General features: G+C 48.1%; 1 protein-coding gene across 1 annotated transcript; it reads right to left on the bottom strand.

Annotated features, from left to right (window-relative positions):
- Positions 1-3: 3 nt before the first annotated feature.
- On the bottom strand, positions 4-21,006 carry ttc6 (tetratricopeptide repeat domain 6). Its single transcript, XM_062469393.1, has 33 exons — positions 20,825-21,006; positions 19,624-20,604; positions 19,309-19,377; positions 18,898-19,065; positions 18,528-18,658; positions 16,309-16,488; positions 15,935-16,091; positions 15,563-15,667; positions 14,528-14,629; positions 14,236-14,319; positions 13,596-14,002; positions 13,204-13,473; positions 12,845-13,076; positions 12,507-12,636; positions 11,087-11,262; positions 10,760-10,896; positions 10,354-10,523; positions 10,125-10,245; positions 9,758-9,908; positions 8,902-8,984; positions 8,714-8,790; positions 8,236-8,393; positions 7,681-7,815; positions 6,940-7,089; positions 6,210-6,350; positions 5,502-5,615; positions 5,039-5,158; positions 4,875-4,948; positions 3,430-3,640; positions 2,263-2,415; positions 1,831-2,004; positions 1,347-1,572; positions 4-271 (listed from the first exon to the last, which is right to left on the bottom strand). The coding sequence occupies exons 1-33, from the start codon at positions 20,999-21,001 to the stop codon at positions 138-140; spliced, it is 5,898 nt and encodes a 1,965-aa protein (XP_062325377.1). The 5' UTR covers positions 21,002-21,006; the 3' UTR covers positions 4-137.
- Positions 21,007-22,552: the final 1,546 nt, after the last annotated feature.

Here is a 22,552-nt window from a genome sequence, read left to right as displayed (position 1 = left end):
GTGAGTGTGTGTGTGTATGTGTGCGTGCGAGCATGTGTGAGTGTGTGTGAGAGCGTGTGTATGTGTGCGTGCGAGCATGTGTGAGTGTGTGTGAGAGTGTGTGTGAGAGCATGTGTGAGTGTGTGGGTTTCATCCTATCACCCGTCCATGCCCTCCTGCAGCTCCACTGCTGTCCTGTAGTCCTCCACAGCCTGCTGGGTCCAGCCCAGGTGACCTCTGACATCAGCACGCAGCTTGTAGACCAACGTATCGCTGGGCTGCAGATGGAGCACTACACCAGGGAGCAGAACACACACTTCAGATCTCTGAGAACACTCTAGAACACACACACTTCAGAGAACTGAGAACACTCTAGAACACACACACTTCAGAGCACTGAGAACACTCTAGAACACACACAACACTCCAGATCTCTGAGAACATTGTAGAACATAGAGAACAAATATGAAAGCTAGTAGGGGAGCTATCAAACAACTAAAACACATAGACACTAAAACAGTTGTTCAAAGATAGCGGGGGTGCGACACAAAGCAAATTAAACACACACAGTAGCTCCGGTAGAAACTAAATATTGAAAATAGAATTATGTCTTACACAATGCAGTGCATTACAGCCAGTTAGAGTTTGGTTAATTATCACTTTAATTGTCTATTTGTTTCTTTAGAGTACTTTTTATAATATAGATCATGTCAGCCCATTGGAGTTCAGAGGACAGGCAAGAATTATAGAGCAACATAAGATTTTGGGGCTTAACACAACACCCTATTTGTTAATAGCTGGTCTACTTAGGAGAGGTATTGGATAATTATAATCAGTGTGGGGATATTACAATGTTTGTTTTATTGTCTCCATGGAAACCCCAGCTCCCTCTTCCAGTTTACCATGACTGAGTAGTGTGTGTGTGAGCGTGTGTGTGTGTATGTGTTTGTGTTTGTATGTATCTGTCTGTCTGGTCTTTGTGTTACAGTGGTGTTGGCATTCAAGTGTGGTGCTGGTTATTGCGACACACACTTGTACATGACAGATCCCTTTTATAGCCAGTGTCACTCAATCCAGAGAGCTAGCTAAGAGGCTCTGTCCCCTGCTACAATAGAACCCAACTGAACAGAACAAAACACAAAGACAGAAGGTGCCACACACCCATTTCAACCTACGTTCACAGTATCTTTCAAGTAATCCTCTATTATCTAACTGTGGTTTGAAATGAATTGTGATAGAAAGATAGACAGCACCCTAAATACTAGTGTGGATCAGCCTTGAAACACACACACGGAGAATGTAAGTGTAGAAAGTCACGGGGCTGACATGTCTGTGAGTGGCCTGTCCCTCTGCATCGCAGACTGTACCTTGGGTGAAGTCTCTCTCTGCGAGGGTGTACTTCCGCAGGGAGCAGTAGAGGTTGGCTCGGTTGAAGTAGACGTGAGCTGAGTCGGGGTTGAGCTTCAGGGCCAGGGAGAAGTCCTGTAGGGCCTCCGGGACCTTCCGCAGCAGCGCTCTGGTGATGGCCCGGTTCAGAAGCGCTGACTCGTCCTCTGGGTCCAGCTCAAACGCGTGGCTGTAGTACTCGCAGGCCTGCAACACATACAAGCCCCTGTAGCGTCTGGAAGGGGGATTAAAGCCAGGACTCTCTGTAAGGGCTAATGCAGTGTAAGCTAACGCCTAGGCCTTAGTGACGCCTTATGTACACTAGACCTTTTGACATCTAGACTTGAGGCACCTGGAGCACTCTGACAAAAATGACTTATAGAGAAGCTTGTGACCTTGTGGAGCTGCCCATCACCCCTCCACTGCCCCCCCCCCCCAACCCCCCATGTGTGCCCAGCCCTCTACCTGTTCAAAGCGGCTGTTGTAGAAGTAGAGGTTGGCAGCGTTGAAGTGTGCCAGGGCGTAGGCAGGGTTGACTGAGATGGCCTTCTGGTAATCTCTCATGGCGCCCACTACGTCCCCCATATACTGGTTTATCACCCCGCGGTTGGTCAGCAGGTGGTCTGACAGCGGGTTATACTACAGAGACACAAGGAGGTTCTAGAATCTTTTAACGTTCTGTTGGAACCACCAGTGCACTGGGAGTCCAAGCCTCGACAGAGTTCTACTGAAGCGGCTCCCAGCTACCATGTGTTAGGAAGATGTGAGGCTTCAGTCAGTATGGTCTCCCAGGGGAGTAACAGGGAGGATGGGTGAGACTCTAAAACACAACATACTTCCCACCTTGAACCAAAAGGATTAAAAGAGGTTGGAAGCAGCTTCCCTCAGCTCAGATACCTTCAGGGCGGAGTTGATGTCTTGGAAGGCAGCGTAGGTGCTTCCCATCTGGAGGCTCACCACGGCGCGGCCCTCCAGTGCTATCCAGCTCCTGGGGTTGATCTCCACCGCCACGGTGAACTGGTTCCAGGCTCTCTGGAAAAACCCGAGAACCTGGAGGCAGCAGATGAGTGGTTACACTCATGCACACACACCTGTACGAACACACGCACACATAAACACACACACACACACTCAGACAACAGAAGGCTTCCTCTCTGCTTGTGGCAACTCTATATCTTAGGAACAGGCTGTCAAGTACAAGTTCACATGGAACTCAGTGGTCCACTAGACACACCACAATAACACCACCTAATCGATGTCGTTATTGGGGCTTTACGAACCCCCGACCTTTCTGTCTCTCAATGTGGTCTTCCTTCTCCTCTGTACACCTTGTTATCAACAACACGGAGAGACAGACATGCATGGTTCTGCTCCTCACCAATCTGCCACAAGTCACCACTACCAATTAAAACTAATTTATTCCAGTTAGACAGTGGTTTGGAGAGAGTGAGCAGCGACACAGGGACAAGCGCGGGGCACTCAGCCGTGAGGCCCTCTTCACTCTGAAGAGCTTGATCAACAAGTCTGATACCGGTCTTTTGGAATACGTCTCTCCAGTAGCTGCTCGGTCTGAGCACTCTACTGATAAAGGAGTTTTTAAAGACCACTGTCATAGCGTAGGATAGGCAGAAAGCTCATTAAAGGTTTGCAAACCATGTTTGGAGGTCTAGGGTATTTATCACAATCTACTGTACCCTTAACACTGGAGCCAGAGACCATAACATGGGAGCTTAGATCCAACACGCCTCGACTGCACATTGACATGATTACATGATACTGCCGTTCCGAGGAGACTGTTCCACAGGGACCTTTTTTGCAGAATAAACCAAATCAAACTAAAAGGTTATTTTGTGGCAGTAAATCTGAAGTCTCTACTCTGTGGTTCCTCTATTATTTACTTGTAAAAAAACAAACAACAGAGAATTCGTCAAAACACAAAATAAATTTTACAAAACAGATATGAGTCCTTAAATATGAATTTGTGTATGCCTGCATGAGGATGACCAAGGGTCAATCCCTGCCCGCATCACACATCCATCCAACAGTGTGTAGAGCAGCGCTCACCTGCAGGTTGTATGCCAGGTTAATGCGTGCAGTGGAGCAGAGGGGATCCAGGTGCAGGGCTGACAGGAAGTCTCTCTGGGCCTGCTTGATGGCGTGGGCGTGGCCATAGTCCATGTAGGCGTTGCCCCGCCCCACGTAGGCATCCAGGAAGAAGGGGCTGAGCTGCATGGCATGGCTGAACGCCTTGACGGAGTCCTGCAGCTGACCTTGTCTGAACACACACACACACACATGTATAAACACTCACACACACACATATTCACACACACACACACACACACACACGTATTCACACACACACACACACACATATAAACACTCACAGACACACGTATTCCCACATACACAAATATAAACACTCACTGACACACATATTCATATTCACACACACACACACACACACACACATATAAACACTCACAGACACACATATTCACACACACACAAAACATTAAGACACTGCTGTTTACTAGGGTATGGATTCATGTATTTGGGCCAGAGAGCTATTCCTCCAGTTTCCTGCGCTCCCTATAAAAGCTCTGAGGTGAGAAGAGTCTGGAGCGCAGCAGCACCATGTCTGAATGACCCAGCTGAGAGGTGCACATCACTGCTTTCCACAGTCCCTCCTTTATATTTCACCACTCTTTTACTCTCATTTTACTCTCATTTACACACTCACTTTCTCTTTCAAAACATCCTTTCATTCTCCTCTCTCTTTTGCCCCCATGGCTCCATATTGGAGATGATTACCCACGGCAATCATAGCCCGCTATGGTAGGGAGACATTACAATGCCCTACAGTTCCTCTTTCAGAGAATAGAGCCTGTATAAAACCTAGATGAAGATGTTTTTGTCCCTCAGAGACGGCCGATAACATTGCTCAGGATGTTTGTCTTCGCCTGAGCACAATCAGACAGGGAGGGATTGCAGGTTCTGGAAGTGACAGATGAGGGTGTCTGAGCGTGTCATGGTGAACACTTCCTCCTCATGCAATTACATGTCAGATCCTGTTTCCACGAGTTGGAAAGCATGAGAACAGACAGATTGGAGCTATAGTTTTCCCAATCAGAGAAACCATTAATAACATTAATGGGTATTAATGTTCCAGTTCCTGACCCTCGGGTGATTTTATTTTACCTCAAAAATCAATAACACAACGCAGAAGTCAAACACCAGACCTCACACAAACTCACACACACCAGACCTCACACACACTCAGCCAATACGAGGGATGCTTGTCATCCTGGAGGCAGAGTAGGATTATAGCTACATAGAGATTTCCCATACTTTGCACTGGTTATCAGCACATCAGAAAACAGAGCTAATAAGATTCCCCCATCACCCTCCATCACAGGTCCCTCAGTCGTGGTCCTCTCACCCCTCAGGCTAGTGACCCAGTTTCAGTTTATGTAGGAGAACAAATCATATTTATATGAAATATTGACCTGTGATGAAAAACTCCTAGAGCGTGGTAGATGTTAGCATCCTCAGGGCTTCTCCACGAAGCAGCTTTGAAATCCTACAACACAATCAGTACATGTACCACAGAACACAACATCAGCACAGGGGGATGGATGGATAGATAGATGGATGGGTGGATAGGTGGTACCTGTAAGGCACTTTCATGGTCCCCTAGTTCCAGATAGAGGAGAGCTCGATTGATCAGGACTTTTAAATCAATGTCCTGCTTTCCAGGGACCAGTAGAACTATCCCATAATCTATGAGAGCCTGGGGATGATAACACACACACACACACACACACACACACACACACACACACACACACACACACACACACACACCAGCCAAGTAACACAGTCTTTTAGTGTAAGTGGCATTCTGTCTTTGAGGGTGTCACAGAGTCAGTGTTTGTGATTTCAGGCATTAAAAGTCAAAGCACAGCTGCATGATGGAAAACCAAATGCAAGAAAGGACTGAAATCAATTATTGAAAGAGGCTGGCTAATCTACATACGGAAATGAGAGGAGAAAGGGAGGGAGGCACCAAATCCGAAATGGAGAAGGGAGAGAGATGGAGAGAAAAAGGAAGAGGAGAGATAGAGAATTCTAACCAGATGATAAAGTTTAAGCTGCTGGTAGCAAACTCCTCTGTTGTAGTGGGCAAAGTAACAGGTGTTGTCTATCCTGATGGCCATGGAAAGGTCCTCCACTGCCCCCTTATATGTCTGAAACACACACAAACACATACTTATACACTTTAAACACAACTACACACACACACATATACCCCCAAAATACAACCACACACACACACTCACACAAACACGTACACACCTACAACACAACCATAAATAAACATACTGTACATACACTTATACACCTGAAACACAACCACATACACACTTCCACCTGAAACACAACCACATACACACTTCCAACTGAAACACAGCCATCTCTCGCCCACACACACCATCCCCCCCTACACAAACTCTCTCTCCCCCGTCTATCTCCCACACAAGGCATCTCTCCTCCAAAACTCCCCCCCACACACCATCTCTCATATCCTGTCAAAACACCCCACAGCAGCTTCTCTCCAATCTAATAACCTTACTCTGAAATAAGTACCAATGGAGACTGATTTAGAACTGTTATTTATATCTCTATGACAGACAATGATGGGCTTCAGCAATAAGGGAGGATATTGTTTTAATCAAAAATACATTATAGAGAACTGAATAGTGAGTGTATTCACATAATACAGTATAATCCCACCCACCCACATACACACACACACACACCCACACATACACACTTCTCACCTTGAGGTAGAACCTGAGTGCTCCTCTGTATAGGAATGCCCTGATGCTTTTGGGCTGGATCCTAATGGCTTCGTTGCAGTTGAGGATGGCCTTGGAGTAGCGCGCCTGCGCTCCGTAGAAGGCAGCACGACTCAGGTACACCTGCAGCACGCACACACACACCCCCATCACACCAGAGAGCAGTCACATGACACACACCGCCATCACACCAGAGAGCAGTCACATGACACACACCGCCATCACACCAGAGAGCGGTCACATGACACACACCGCCATCACACCAGAGAGCAGACACACACCGCCATCACACCAGAGAGCAGTCACATGACACACACCGCCATCACACCAGAGAGCAGTCACATGACACACACCGCCATCAAATCAGAGAGCAGTCACATGACACACACCGCCATCACACCAGAGAGCAGTCCCATGACACACAGCGCTATCACACCAGAGAGCAGTCACATGGGCTGTAAAGTAGGAGGGGGACGGGGAGGAGGAAGGAGAGGGGGGGAGGGACGGTAGAGTTGGAGGAGGACGGGGAACAGCTGGAGAAGAAGGAGGTGTAGGAGAAGAGGGGGGGGGGGGGTAGAGCCAAGTACTGCAGTCCCAGAACCATTCACGATGGTTCAACAGGCCAACCATTCACATTCAAATACACATACAAGGACTCTAGACTGGATTATAGACTCTCAATTCCAGTGGTTGGCCTGTAGCCTAAACTTACCTGGAAGAGGTTGGGGTTGATGCTGAGGGCTCTGTTGAAGTCCTGGACGCTCTTGGACTGCTGCAGCCTCATGCGACACAGCCCCCTCTGGTGGTAGGCCTCTGCGTAGTCCTGTTTGATCTTCACTGCATTACTGAACGCATCCAGTGCCTTACATCCATCACAGACACCCACAAACACACACATCATATTCACGCACAAACACACACATCCCATACACGCACAAACACACATCAGGAATTCACACATTTACACAACATGCCAAACACACATCACGCACATATCTCACAAATATCAAAGCGCATAACCAGCTCAAACATATTCAGGAGAGATTTTAAAGAGATTCTTTTGATGACCATCAAAACATTTCATCCAAAGCACTCAAAGGGATTCACTGAGAGGTTTTCAATCAACGTAAGATTGACTAGGAAACGCTCAGGGGGGATCTAGAATTTGAACTGTTTTGTTGACAGTTTCATTCATCCATTCAGCCAGGTAAAAAAAGCAAGCTACTTTATTTTTGCCTGGCTGTGTGACTGGCCTAATGCACATGAGATTTCTTAATACATTTTTAGTTTGAATGAAAGGCTTTGAATAATAATCCTCCCTCCCTCCATCCCTCCCTCCATCCATCCCTCCATCCATCCCTCCATCCCTCCCTCCCTCCATCCCTACCTCCCTCCATCCCTCCATCCCTACCTCCCTCCATCCCTCCCTCCATCCATCCATACCCAGATGTACCTGTGTGAGGAGGCTTTGGTACATGTAGCAGAGCCCTATATGGTAGAAGACCTCTGCAGCCTCTGGGATGGTACACAGGTTGGTCTCAATGGGGCTGAGTAGAGTCAGCGCCTTCCTGAAGCTCTCTACTGCATCCTGCAGCAGCCCTCACAGTAGTTTACACACACACACACACACACACACACACACACACACAGACACACACAGACACACACACAGTAACGTACAAAACATGAAAGTATGCAGTTATATTATAGTGCAACCTCTCAAAAGAAATGAAATCAGATGGCTCAGGGTCAAGATGGCTGAGCGGTTAGGGAATTGGGCCATTAATCAGAAGGTTGCCGGTTTGATTCCTGGCCGTGAAAAATGACGTTGTGTCCTTGGGCAAGGCACTTCACCCTACTTGCCTCAGGGGGAATGTCCCTGTACTTACTGTAAGTCGCTCTGGATAAGAGCGTCTGCTAAATGACTAAATGTAAAATGTAAATCAACCATAGCAGATATCAAGGAGGGACATGAGAAAGCAAAGGACTATGGCAGGCTCAGACCCACCATGAAGTCGCGGGTCTTCATCTGGGTCTTGCCCAGGAGCAGGAGGATGGGCAGGGACGGCTTGTTGCTGGAGGCCTCCTCCAGACAGGCGATGGCTTTGTGGTCATTCCCCAGAAAGCACTGCACAGCTGCCTGCTGGAGGGGAGACGAGCCTAGGGCTGGAGGGAGAAGGAGAGCTTGTGTGTGGTAGAGGGGAATGTGGGGCGTGGGGGTGTACAGGATGTTTGTGTGTGGTGTGTGGTTTGTGTGACAGACAGAGTGAGGATGCTTTCACTATTTGTTTCTGGCATGTAAGACTTTCCAACAAGGTCAGAGAAAGCTGAATTGTGAAGCTAACCATCGTGATCCAATTGTCTGCTCTGGTGTGTGGAGTCATATGGAGATGAGATGTCTACAGCCGAACAATGCAGACAGGTTCTCCCTGGAGACAGGTTGTCTCTGTTCAGGGAGAATGTTCTGTGCTGTGAGTGCCTGGTACCTTTGTTCATTTCAGCAGCATACTGGATACAGAAGGTGGCCAGGTCAAACTGCTCCATGTCACATAGATACTGACCCCTGGAGGAGGGAGGAGGGCGGGAAGAGGAGAGGGGAGGGGAAGGAAGACATGATAAGGACACATGGATGCCACTTAGAACTGCCCCAAACATTTCAAAATGAGGTAAGTACCTCATGATGTAGAATTGTTGGGCATCAGGTCTCATGTGTGTGGCTCGAGTCAGATCCTTTAGAGCTCTTTTTATGTCATTCGCCTGGAGGAAATGGATGGAATCTGGTTGGTCACTATTGGCTTTGAAGTAGGAGGTATTACCCTGTGGTAGGCCGGTGTTCAGGTCTAAGAAGGAGGTATTACCCTGTGGTAGGCCAGTGTTCAGGTCTAAGTAGGAGGTATTACCCTGTGGTAGGCCAGTGTTCAGGTCTAAGTAGGAGGTATTACCCTGTGGTAGGCCAGTGTTCAGGTCTAAGTAGGAGGTATTACCCTGTGGTAGGCCGGTGTTCAGGTCTAAGAAGGAGGTATTACCCTGTGGTAGGCCGGTGTTCAGGTCTAAGAAGGAGGTATTACCCTGTGGTAGGCCAGTGTTCAGGTCTAAGTAGGAGGTATTACCCTGTGGTAGGCCGGTGTTCAGGTTTAAGTAGGAGGTATTACCCTGTGGTAGGCCAGTGTTCAGGTCTAAGAAGGAGGTATTACCCTGTGGTAGGCCGGTGTTCAGGTCTAAGAAGGAAGTATTACCCTGTGGTAGGCCAGTGTTCAGGTCTAAGTAGGAGGTATTACCCTGTGGTAGGCCGGTGTTCAGGTCTAAGAAGGAGGTATTACCCTGTGGTAGGCCAGTGTTCAGGTCTAAGTAGGAGGTATTACCCTGTGGTAGGCCGGTGTTCAGGTCTAAGTAGGAGGTATTACCCTGTGGTAGGCCGGTGTTCAGGTCTAAGTAGGAGGTATTACCCTGTGGTAGGCCAGTGTTCAGGTCTAAGTAGGAGGTATTACCCTGTGGTAGGCCAGTGTTCAGGTCTAAGTAGGAGGTATTACCCTGTGGTAGGCCTGAGCACGGCAGATGTAGCCTCTGATGTAGGTGGGGTTGGCTTGCAGGGCGTTGGTGAACATCTTGATAGCCTGCATGTTCTGGTTCATCTTCAGCATGTAGATCAGACCCAGGTTCACATGGGCCACGGCCACTGACCTGCCCGGGCAGCAGCAACAACAACATCATCCTCAACATCATCCATAACATCAATAACATCAATAACACAACCTCTCTCTCTCTCAAAAGCATCTTTGGTCTTTGGACCAGAGAGCAAGGCTGAGCCAATCTCAGCGAGGGGCCTAGTGGTACAGTACCCCTGTACACACACACACACACACCCCACACACAGCAAGGGGCATGCTGGTTGAGTACCTGTCCAGCTTGATCACAGCTTCAAAGTCAGACACAGCCTGCTGCCACTGCTTCCTCTCTGTGTAGAGCAGGCCCCTGTGCAGGAAGGCTTTCAAGTTGTCCTCCCCATCATTGATCAGAACTACACACACAGACGGACTACACTTATAGACACCCACCATAAACGCACACTTAAGTAAGCTTGTACTCTTGAAAGCATGTGTGTGTGTGTGTGTGTGTAGTGCTCTACCTGAGGTGCTGAGGTCCTTGAGAGCCATGTCAGGGTTGATCCTGCGGAGCAGACAGCCCCGGTTGTAGAATGCCACCCAGTTGTTGGGGTCCAGATGGAGGGCCAGGGAGAAGTCCTCGGTGGCCTCCAGGTGCTGCCCCAGCCTGAAGTACACGCTGGCCCGGTAGGTCCTGGAGGTCATAGGAAGACTCATAGGAACAGAAATGATACAGAGACACTCTACGAGGGTTGTAAGAGGTTCGATGAGGATGATGGTCCTGTTGTCACAAAGGTTATAGGGCACCCCGAGGTACTGAAGATGAGCAGGCTTGCTTAAAGATAGTTATACAAATCTATAATCTTGTTTAAGGAGTCATATGCAAAGATTTTTACACACATGCATACACACACACACAACTTCACAGACCTGGCCTTTGAGTGGCCTGGGTCCTGTTGCAAAACCTGGGTGAAGTCGTTCATAGCCACCATCCAGTTGTTGCTGTGGAAGTAGTGCAGACCGTGGATCATCAGGGCATCAGTCCGCTTGGGGTTGATGGTGGATGTCTACAGGAGAAAGACAGGGACAGAGAGAGAGACAGGGAGAGACAGGGAGAGAAAGGGAGAGAGAAGGAGATAGGGTGAGTGACTAGGTGAGTGAGTGAATGAGTGGGTGAGTGTGTGTGTGTGTGGGTGGATGAGAAAGTGAGTGAGTGGATATGTGTGTGTGTGCATATCTGTGAGGTGTCATGATCACTTTAGCATAGTCCTCCATGGCCAGAAGAATTTCCTTCCTCTTCTCATACATCTGAGCCCTTTTGAAGTAGTTCTCATCATCTTCCGGTTTACACTTGATAGCTTGTGTGTAGTTGATGATCGCCAAGAGGTTCTCCCCTCTGAGCCGGTAGATCTCTGCCTTGGACTTAAAAGCATCTTGGACACACAAGGAAACAGAACCTGTATCAGGTCAAAGTTCAAATGAAAAATCAGAGTCAGACGTTTGATAGATACTGAAACTTTCCCAAACCATTTAGGTTATTCCAGAAAATGTATGACAAGCCCTTTCCTTCTCTCGACCTGGAACTAACAGCTGCTCATCTAACTGAGGCCCTTTTCAAATCAGTATATCTTCATCTATCAGTCTACTCCAGTCTGCAGTCTCAACCTCTGGCTGCTCTGATGCTGTTAGACCCGACATGATGCACGGAGGAACAAACTGTACAGTAATCATGTCAGACATCGGGATGAATTCTGTGACTCTGGTGCTTTCTGAGTGCTGCCTTGATGTTCATGAAATAGAGTGCTCTAGCAGTCAGGTAAGACGAAAACTGAAATGAAAATATTCAAATGTAGGTCACGAGTTTGAAAGCCTCTCCTAAATTCCTGTCGCTGCTGGAACGAGGACTTACCCTAAAAGTGTGAATCTTTAATTCATATCAATATGGTTGTGCAGTACTGTAATACACACTAGCTTGGGCTAGATGTGTGCTTCTTAGCTCTGTGCTTGATGATGAAGTTCCTGCCTGCATGCTTCCTGTTGTGCTTGATGATGAAGGTCCTACCTGTGTGCTTCCTGTTGTGCTTCCTGTTGTGCTTGATGATGAAGGTCCTACCTGTGTGCTTCCTGTTGTGCTTCCTGTTGTGCTTGATGATGAAGGTCCTACCTGTGTGCTTCCTGTTGTGCTTCCTGTTGTGCTTGATGATGAAGGTCCTACCTGTGTGCTTCCTGTTGTGCTTCCTGTTGTGCTTGATGATGAAGGTCCTACCTGTGTGCTTCCTGTTGTGCTTGATGATGAAGGTCCTACCTGTGTGCTTCCTGTTGTGCTTGATGATGAAGGTCCTACCTGTGTGCTTCCTGTTGTGCTTCCTGTTGTGCTTGATGATGAAGGTCCTACCTGTGTGCTTCCTGTTGTGCTTCCTGTTGTGCTTGATGATGAAGGTCCTACCTGTGTGCTTCCTGTTGTGCTTGATGATGAAGGTCCTACCTGTGTGCTTCCTGTTGTGCTTCCTGTTGTGCTTGATGATGAAGGTCCTACCTGTGTGCTTCCTGTTGTGCTTTCTGTTGTGCTTGATGATGAAGGTCCTACCTGTGTGCTTCCTGTTGTGCTTCCTGTTGTGCTTGATGATGAATGTCCTACCTGTGTGCTTCCTGTTGTGCTTGATGATGAAGGTCCTACCTGCGTGCTTCCCGTTGTGCTTGATGATGACATTGAGGTCTTCCAGGGCGCTGGACGGCTTGTTCCTGAGCAGGTGGATGCTGTGTCTGTGCCAGTAGGCGTTCAGCAGACGGGGCTCCAGGGAGATGGCCTGGAGGAGGGAGGCGACGGACACTGATTACAACACCACCAGCTGGATCACAGTACACGTTGGTCCAACTTTATTTCCTTTAAGAAGATATGTGATTTTTCCTGTCAGATATTGTCCCTAACCCTTTTGAAATTGTTCAATCCTGTGACAGGAAGGAGAGGGAGGACAAATGGCAGTGTGGTTTGGGGTTCCAGGCACTAACACCTACAGCGTTGAGGTCCTCGAGGGCCAGGTTGAGGCGGCCCAGCTTCCTGTGCAAGGCCCCACGTCGACAGAGGTGGAAGGGGCTGGGCTTGTCAGTCTGCTGGGCCAGGGTCTGGCTCAGACGAGCCACCTCGGCCTCCAGGTCTGCCGGGGTCAGGTCTGGCTCCAGGCTCAGGGACAGGTCCACCTGATCCAGGGTCTGGATCTCATCTGGAGTCCGCTCCTTGTCCCCGGGTCTTTTGGAGGCGAGGAGGGTAGAGGAGGGTAGAGAAGAGAAATAGTTAACAATGAACTCCTAAAACTGCTAATCTCATCACATATTTTATGTATTATCATAGTATTTTGCGCTTTTTCGCCCTCTACCTCAGGGTGTCGATCGGGCCCTCCTCCCTGCAATCAGTGCTGTTGCTTTCATCCAGGGGGGGGAATACCTCGTCAAACCAGACTTCCCAGATGTCCCTCACCCACTCCCGGGTGGGCCAACCCTCCGGGATGCCCCCCCTGCCCTCCGTGAAGCTGTGGAAGTCCAGAACCAGGGGCACACTGGGGCAGCGGGACAGGGGTGCCGGGAGGGGGGACTTCCCATGGGGTTTGGGGGGGGGTTTGGATGATAACCGGAGCATGGATTCACTCCTAGGAAGACAAGGAAGGAAGACGGAGATTATAAGTAACCGTCCTGCTGTTACAAGAGCCTAGCCCACATAGCGAGAGTTGTCAGTATATGAAGCCACCTGAGGATAATAGGCATGTAGTACCTGATAAGTATGCGCGGGGGCTTCTTAAGTGTCTCAAAAATGTGGGCCAGCTTGGCAGGGCTCAGCTTCTTTCCCCCCCTCATCCTCCTCCTGCCGTAGAACACAGAGGTGCGCCGCCAACTACCCCCCAGCACCACCGCCCGACCTTCATCTCGGCGCTGCTGCTGCGGGGGGAACGGGCCTGGGCTGCCCCCTGGGGACAGCTCCTCTCCTGCGGGGGGGTTTTGGGGGGAGTCCTGCTGGGAGGGGGTGGATGCGGGCTGCCCCAGGGGGGCCTCAGCAGCACGGGCGGGGGAGGAGAACTGCTGGCTGACCAGCTGGAGCTCCTTGGTGATGGTGGCGTAGTCACAGGACACCTTGAGGGAGGCCTCGGGGTCCAGGGGGGGGTTGGGGGCCGAGAGGGGCCGCTTAACAAAATATTGAACCATTTATGTAATGGATATGATACACAGTACATAGTGGTTACAGTAAAAAAAAAAAATTCACATTTATGTAGGATACAGGATATCCTCATACAGGATATCCAGTTATTCTAATGTGAACCACACCTGACTAAAATGACTACTCTATCAGCAGGCCATAATTCATCTCCTAATGCAGACTAGCACCAGTATATTTCAGCAGTCTGTCTGTGTCTGACCTGCCTGATGGAGGACAGGTCACCTGACGGCTGCAGGGTCTGGAGATCCACCACAGACTGGAACTTCCTGGACAGCACAGTCTCCTGAGGAGGCGTATTCAAGGTTCAGACAAGATGGTTATGGTTACGCTATATGGTTTTTGGAACACTGAACACAGTGTGGCAGGTCCTCTGGGTTGAACACTGGGCTTAAACTTTTTTTTAACTCCCATCAAGTGATTCTTAAAGTCATGGGAGGCAGAGATGAAACCAGGACATTACAGAGAGAGAGGTCAGAGGTTGCATGACTGACCATAGAGAAGTTTATCTCCGTTCCAGTGACATCCAAGCCAGATTCCACCCGGTCCGGCAGGTCATCAAACAACTCCTCACTCGACAGATCGTGCCTGGTTGCCTGGGTGACAGAAACCATGGGAACCAAGCAACAAAGTGAGGCAGAGTGGCTGAGGTCAAGAGTCCTATACACAAGATTAATGGAAGGATTCTGGGTTATTTAATGATTGGAACGAGTGTGGAGGTGTATTTATAGGCATTGTGCTGCTGCTCAGAGGGCCTGTCTGCAGTCTCTCCGGTCTGGCTTGAGCAGATGGAGAACATCTCTGTGGCGATGTCTGTTTCTAGTCTGCCTGCACCTATGTGTGTCACTTTGCACACACAACAGATACTGAGCTACGCCTGGCTACAGTCTGCCTGTACCTATATTCAATTCAATACACTTTGACCCTGAGAGGCCATTGGCAGAGTCATGTAGAGTAGTACCAAATGTAAGGATACATTTTTAAAATGACATACAATGCACACACAGTAATATACAATACTAATGAGCCTGTCTCCATACACACAGATGCTGAGCTACATGCCTTGCCACAGTCTCTCTGTACCTCTCTGTCCATGCACACGGATACTGTGTCTACCTGCATTCTCAGAGTAGTGGTCCTACTGCAGTCAGACCGAGACTAGTGGTGCTATGTCTGTTCCTGTCTCTAGTGAACAAGCCCATCTGCAAACACACGCCCAGGCTCAGCAGTGGATCATACCTGGGATTTAGCTGAACCTGATGAAGAGCCCCAACTAAGCTGTACCAGTGCTGTGTTGGTACACACACACTGTCTGCCTCACCTCTTCTTTGGTAGAGAGCTGGTTTGCGTTGGTGCTCAGCTGTAGTATGTATACTACAGGTGCGATATACATGTTGTATGTTGTAAATCTGGTGCTGTATACACTGTGTGTGTGTGTGTATGGTGTGCAGTACCTGATATTTTGCATGCATTTGTGTTGCATGTTGTATATCTGGTACTGCATAGAGTGTGTGTGTGGTGTGCAGTACCTGGTATTCAGGGAAGAGTTTGTGCTCAATGAAGGCAGGGGAGCAGCTGAACTTGGGGGGGGCTGGGTTCCAGAACATCTTCAGCTCGTTGGCACAAAGGGGGCTCTGGGGGAGGGGGGAGCGTGCTCAGTAACTAGAACAGACAACCTCTCAAGAGACCTGCTTAGTGATAACTAGTTGCACATGTAGGTGGTGCCATCTAGTGGCCAGAGACAGAATGATCAACATCCGGCTGAATCGCCATCTTTCTTCAAGTCATCGCTGATCTAACAGGTGTTGAATGGTGAAAACAAGTATTCGAGCAAGGGAAAAGATGAATATTCTGACTTTGAAGGACAGGAAGTAACCAGATGCCCTTCAAGGGAGACTAACCATATGTCCCTGCATCACCATCCTGGGTTTCTCCACATAGTGCTCTGCTATCCTCTGCCAGTCTGCCAGGCTGTCTGAGGTGGCAGGGGGCAGGTGGACCACACTGTCTGGTACCTCCTCTGGTAACTCCTCATAGGGTTCGCCTTCTGTCAATATCCTGGTACAGCCAATGGGAATGAATGATTAAGGGTTCGATTGGTTTCTTACATTTAAGTTAACCTTTTTTTCCAGGTTTTTTTTTCACTCTAAGTTGTGTTGAAGCTCTAGACATGATTAGTCTTATTTGTATTTTGTATTAAAAGCTAATTCGCACAACTCCACTCCAACGCACGCAGTGAATAATACAATTATAATTTCAATAGGTTTTCTCTCACCTGTGACGGTCAGGATGAGCGGCGATGAGGTCCAGTGCTGCCCTCTGCTGGCAGAAGAGAGGTGGTGCTGCGAGCATGCCGGGGGTGTGGCACACACGGGAGGCTAGGCACAGCTCCGGGCGGAAGGTGTGGCTAGCTGGGGTCGTACACAGGTGATGGATAGTCTTGTACTCTGAACAGCTTGTTGGAGGGGGAGAGGGAGGTCGTAAAGGGAGGAAAAAATTATGTCACATAACTGTAACTGCCATATGTTATGACGACCATAAGTCTTGATGAGCTGAGGCCATATATTTCAAAATATGGGAGATGTTTATGATAATACGTATTTATACAACTCTTTAGTGTTTCTATGGTGAAAATATGACAGCCAATTAAACCCTGTGTGAGTCTTGAATTGTTTCATTCAATAACAGTATGAAGACATGCTCTCAATCCAGTGCTGTCTCAAGCAGCTGTTGGCCCGTTCCCCGAGGGAGGAGTGGACCTACAGAACATGTGTCACTTCCAAGTGCCAGACTCTATGTTGAGATATACTTCTATTTCTGGAACAATAGTTGGCAGCAGCAATTCATAGCCCACATATACAGAAAACATTCTCAAGGCATTGGATCCTCACCCCACTGTTTGCTTTGATGGAGGTGGAAAAAAAACATTGATTTGTTACGTTCAAGAATGTCAACGTTTCAACAATCCCAGTGTTTTGGAGCTGTTCCGCGATCCTGCCCGGGAGCTGGTCCAGCAGGGAGGCCCTCCCTCACAGCCTCCCCAACAGATGAGCTGGGGGTTTATTTGTGCAGATCATCCGCTGCCATAACTCCTCAGTAGCCTTTGAACTGCAGACAGACACAGGCCTGTGGTCTAGGTCTGTGTGTGGCCTCTTTGTGCTGAAAAAGAGGCCCTCCTCCACCATCCCTCTTACCAACCCACCTGACTGTGGACATTCATTGGACCTAGCATGTTCACTGTGAGGCCTGGCTGCAGGGAAGGAGAAGGCTCACTCTGGCTGTAAAACAGTTTGCTCAGGTAGCACAGCCACCTAAGCTAGCTAGCACAGCTACACTAGCTAGCTCAGCTCCACCTAGCACAGCTGGTCAGGTAGCACGGCTAGGTCAGTTAAGGCCGGCTAGGTGTGCTAGCACAGCAAGGTTTGCTTTCATGCAGAGTTCAGATAGCTTGGAAAAAGAGAGACTGTGCATGACTGTGCATGTGTGCAAACCTTCCTGGGTCTCTGTGCTCTGTGTGTGGGGGGTAGTGGAGAGAGGTGAGAGCTCTGGGTCTATCAATCTTTCCACACTCAGCCTGTCATCCATGCAAGAAGAAAACCTCTCAATGACCCACAACACATACAAGTACACCCCACTAATTAAATGGCTTTTGTTGTGGCTACATTATTCCTGAATGGGTGGAGTGGCAAGGAGGTAGAAAGACAGATAGAGACAGAAAGGCAGGCAGGCAGGCAGGCAGGCAGACAGACAGGCAGGTTGGCAGACAGACAGACAGACAGGCAGGTTGGCAGGCAGGCAGGCAGGTTGGCAGGCAGACAGACAGGCAGGTTGGCAGGCAGGCAGGCAGACAGGCAGGTTGGCAGGCAGGCAGACAGACAGACAGGTAAGACAGGCCACCCCAGGAGACAGGTAGGCAGAGAGAAAGAGACAGAAGTAGGCAGGCAGAACGGGCAGACCTCCAACTCACTACTCATGTAGAGTATGTTAAAGAACGTGTGTCATAAAAGCAGCATAATTACTCTCTGCCTGTCAGTGGAGAAGACTAACTGAGAAATGGGAGTTTACATTATTGCCTTATGACTGACGCACACCCCATAAAAGTCCCCCCTCCTCTAAGCAACTCCAACCCTACTCGTAAACGCCAAGGTGGGAGAGATGGCAGGTGAGATAAGGGCTGAGTCGAAGAGGTCACCGGAAACTTGAGTACAGAGACTCATCCCTAATAACAGTCATCAGGCACCATGTTATGTCCTCATAGCTCTACCTAAACAAGCCCTCCTCGTGATGATTGAGACACTGTAGTCTATCTCAATAGTCAGAATCAGTAATACCTCAATATTCAACGCACTTAGAATTTGCTGAATTTTTTTGTTGTTGAGATTTTACACGTGTGGGTGATACAAGTACAATTATAGCATGATATTATAGATCTCCATAATCGGCTCATGAAACTCAACTCTCCATAACCTTGCTAAAGCACTTCCAGAGGTGTACCTGGTTTTGGGCCTCCAAGTAGCCAGCAGGGAGAGATCCTGCAGGGTCTGGGTCTGTAGGGAGACCCTCCTGGGCCTCTGGGCTCCGGACATGGCACCTCCTCTCACCAACAATACATCCTCACATGGCACCTTTAGAACAGAAAAAGAAAGATGATTGAATGTAGACACTTGGAGTATTCCTCCTTCCACAATTAACTAACTTAATTGAACATATATATTTTTAATCCAAATTCACCTTTAGTTGATGGTGTGTGTGTGTATTTTTTACTGTATGGGTCAACACACAATACTGTTCATAAACATAAATAGTGAAGTCTAATGAATTGTTGGGTCACGGGAGGATGGTGGGTTCATCTCCAGCAGGTTACCGTGTGTGGGAGGGTGGTGGTCATGGAGACGATGTCCTCCTGATCCTCTGGTCCTGGGGTGGCCATCTTGTAGATCCTTGAGGAGTCTGGTCGCTGGGTGGACTCAGAGGGACTCATCTCCTTCCTCACCCACCTCTGAGGAACGTAGACCTCTGTGTAGACTACCTCCTGGAGGAAGTATGACAGGACACACATGTGCAGTTATCTCTTACAAAAACACAACAAAATACCTGACATAATAATGAATGAAATTGTCTTCTGAATATTTGAGGAAAGAACTATGAAGGGCCGGTGTTGCAAACAGCGGACAAAATCATCTCTTCAAAAAAGTGACATAAAATAATGACTTAATCGATGTGGTTTGTACAATGTGCCTTTCTGATCTAAGAGTTGGTCTATCAGCAAGGGTACCTTTTTGACACGGCTGCCCTCCATTTTCTTTTCCTTCACACGTTGAGGTTTATACTTGGTTAGCTCCTCCTTCGTGATGTAAAACAACAATACAAGGTCATTTGTAGCCTATGCATAACAGTACATTGATAATGCATTCAACAAACCTATTTAATTGCTTCACTGTGTGTTTTATTCATGTTGTGATTGTATAATCAGAATTCTGCTGGTGGCAAGTACAAATGTACTAGTAACCACTGGAAATCAATAAAGGAATCATTTGCTTATCATTTCCTTCTAGTTTCTGCGTGAGTATTCTGTGAGTTTGTAGCTCACCTGGTAGCTGCTTCCCAGCACCTTCTCCATGAGCTCCTTGATCATCTGATCGGAGGCTGACGGGGTGTCATTCGTCCCGCTCTGCAGCGAGGCGATAATCTCATCCACCGTCCTCCCTCGCTCCCTGACTAACATCTTGGCCACTTCCACCATCTCCTCTGGAGTGCTCTGCTGGCCGTGGAGGTCTTCCCCCACCGCCTCTTCCCCAGGGCCGACCCCAGCGATGTCCTGCGCCTCCCGAAGGAGCTCCTCTGCTGAGCGGACGCTGTGGACGCTGCCTCCCCCCCCAGCGGCCTCCACGGGGGTCCGGGTCGCCCGAGCCTTCCTCTTCTTTTTCTTCTTCCCGAGTCTCCGACCCACGGAGCTACTCCGTGATTGGTCAGAGCCCAGGTCCGAGCTGTTCGCGCTCTCATCCTCAGAGCTGTCGGAGCTCTGGACCCGCCCCCCGCGAGACCTACGATAACTCCTGTCCGACGGTTTGTTCACCGAGTCTTTTGTCTGGTTGGCAGACTTATTGGTCTTGTGTGCGAGCGTCCTGGTTGTCGTGGAGGGGTGCTCTGACCGGGGTTTGGAGGGGGGGAGGGGTCTCTGGGTCATATGTATGACTCTAGTGGTCCCTGCTAGCTGAGCAATAACTGGCCTGGGCTCAGGCTTCTGTCCAGAACAGACAAACCCTCTGGCGGAGTCTAAAGCCTCTTTGGCCTCCCTCTCGTTAGCCAGGTCTTTCAGAGGTTTCCCCTGGGCCCTGCTCTGCTCCTCACATCTACTCCTAAGCAGCTCTGGATGAACGGCACTGTGTGTGACAGAGGCTGGTGGGGAGCGGAGCAACTGCGCATTGAACTCCACAGGGCTGGTGGACAAGGGGGGAGGCAGGGGTGGAGGCAGGGGTGGAGGCAGGGGTGGAGGCAGGGGCGGAGGGGAAGTACTGGTTGTAAGTGCTCTTGTTTGGTTCCATGGTTCATTTGATGTTGTAGGGTTCACCTACAGGGGTGTAAACAACATATATTTCAAGGTCAAGGTCAATTATAGCTGGATGGATGAATTTGTTATTTATCATGTTATTTATGTCAAGGATCATAAACTGCACAGATAAATTGACCCTGCCTTAGCTGTTGTGGGCTTAGTCAAACTGGAGGTAGTCAAACTGTAGAGAAAGGGCCAGAAAGTGTAGCTGCATGCCCCAGGTGCTATTGTCCTTTACCTCTCTTGCAGACTCAGAGCCTGGGGCTACCGCCTTGGTACTAGGGTTCCTGTGGGAGTCATAAAACAGCTTCTTCATCTGCAGAATGTCTTTCTGGCAGTCTCTCTTCAGTGCCTCTACTTCCCTTCTCCTCTTCTGCTCATCACTGTGACTGGGCAGCTTCCTATCCCTCTGCATGGTCCCTGCTGGTGGCTGCGAATGAACAAATGAATCAATAAATCAATCTATCATTAACTAAACAACAAATGCTTTGATAATTCTCAGGGCAAAACTGTAACAAAATACAATATATTAATGAAAAAAAACTGCCACTGTACGATTTGTTACTAATTTTGTATCTTAACTTGAATGTTTGCTACTGTGTTACCAGTGCTGCAGCATTACCGAAAGAACAGAGGTCTAACATACGTTGGCGTAACTCACCTTGAGCTAGCATTAGTAGCAAAACAACCCCCCCCCCCAAAAAAAAAAAAATAGTTTCCAATTGTAAGCAGTCACTGCGTTTAAGACAATTGAATGTTGCTAAAAACGTCGAATGTTTGTATTCCATGTGTTGACCAAACTGAAAACCAGATAGTTAATGCTACACTGTTGCCAAACTTTTTTGCAAGATCTGACATTTACCACTTCTTTGCGCCAGCCGGGACAATCTCCTAGCAACCAAACCAGACAACCAGGCGGTACAACACAGACACCACGTGGGTAAAAACTCCGACTGCCAAGAATTGCACGCGCTTGGACTAGCTAATAATTTAGGAATAGTATAATTAAGTTAACTAGACACATCGCTATAATAATAATAATAATAAACAAACAAGCAACAAACAAACAAATAAATAAATCCGACCAAATAAGTGTGAATTAGAAATGGCGAGTAGAAAAACGATTAATTCCTTCCATCACACCTAAATCGGAACAAATGAATGTATCCATCAAATTTACAGTAAGCTTTTGCTGAATAAAACAACTCAAGTTTCAGTCTATTTTGAGGGGGGGGGGGCATTTAAGAGCGTCATAAAATAAATACAAATAGCCTACTATGGTTAACAAACTTTTTTGTTTAGCATTTGGACTATTTTCTTCCAAATATGTGCCTTCATTTAAAACGTGAACTGTTTGCTGTAAAACGATTGCAATCCAACCTTGTATTGGACAAAAGGGCATACTTTAAACAAATATAGATAAAATCATCAAGTTATCTATCCAAGTAACACGATATGTCCAGTCCGGTCCATCGCATCAGAATTCAAATGCAGCGAACCTAATTTCCCCTGCTTGTGGGACGTTTTAATCCGCCTTGAACAAATCGATTTTCCCTGCCTGACGGTGCTACAGGTCAGATCACCCAGAGATAATCCCGATGTAAAGGGGTAATTATCGGTGTTATTCGCTCATTAACGGGGTCAGAATCGAAGGAGCACAGTTGACAAGATAAGTGATGATGCGGCTCTTTTCACGAGATGCTGGCACTTGTTTTATCAAAATAAGGTGTCCAGCCACCTGAATTTACATTATGGTAAAATATTTGTATATATGCCACAATAGCCCTAATGTTATTGTTATGGCTTTAGATAGGCTAAGTAGCCTACAAGGCTAGGTAACAGAATACAATATAAGTCAACAACTTATCACCAAATATAAATCGGTTACATTTCAGTGTAGACTAGGCCTACAGAATTCCATAAAATACTGAATAACGTGTTATAACAAAGCACGATCTCTATATCC

This window comes from Osmerus eperlanus, chromosome 9, assembly GCF_963692335.1.
Source record: "Osmerus eperlanus chromosome 9, fOsmEpe2.1, whole genome shotgun sequence".
Taxonomy (NCBI): Eukaryota; Metazoa; Chordata; class Actinopteri; order Osmeriformes; family Osmeridae; genus Osmerus; species Osmerus eperlanus.
This window is presented reverse-complemented; position numbering and strand designations above follow the sequence as displayed.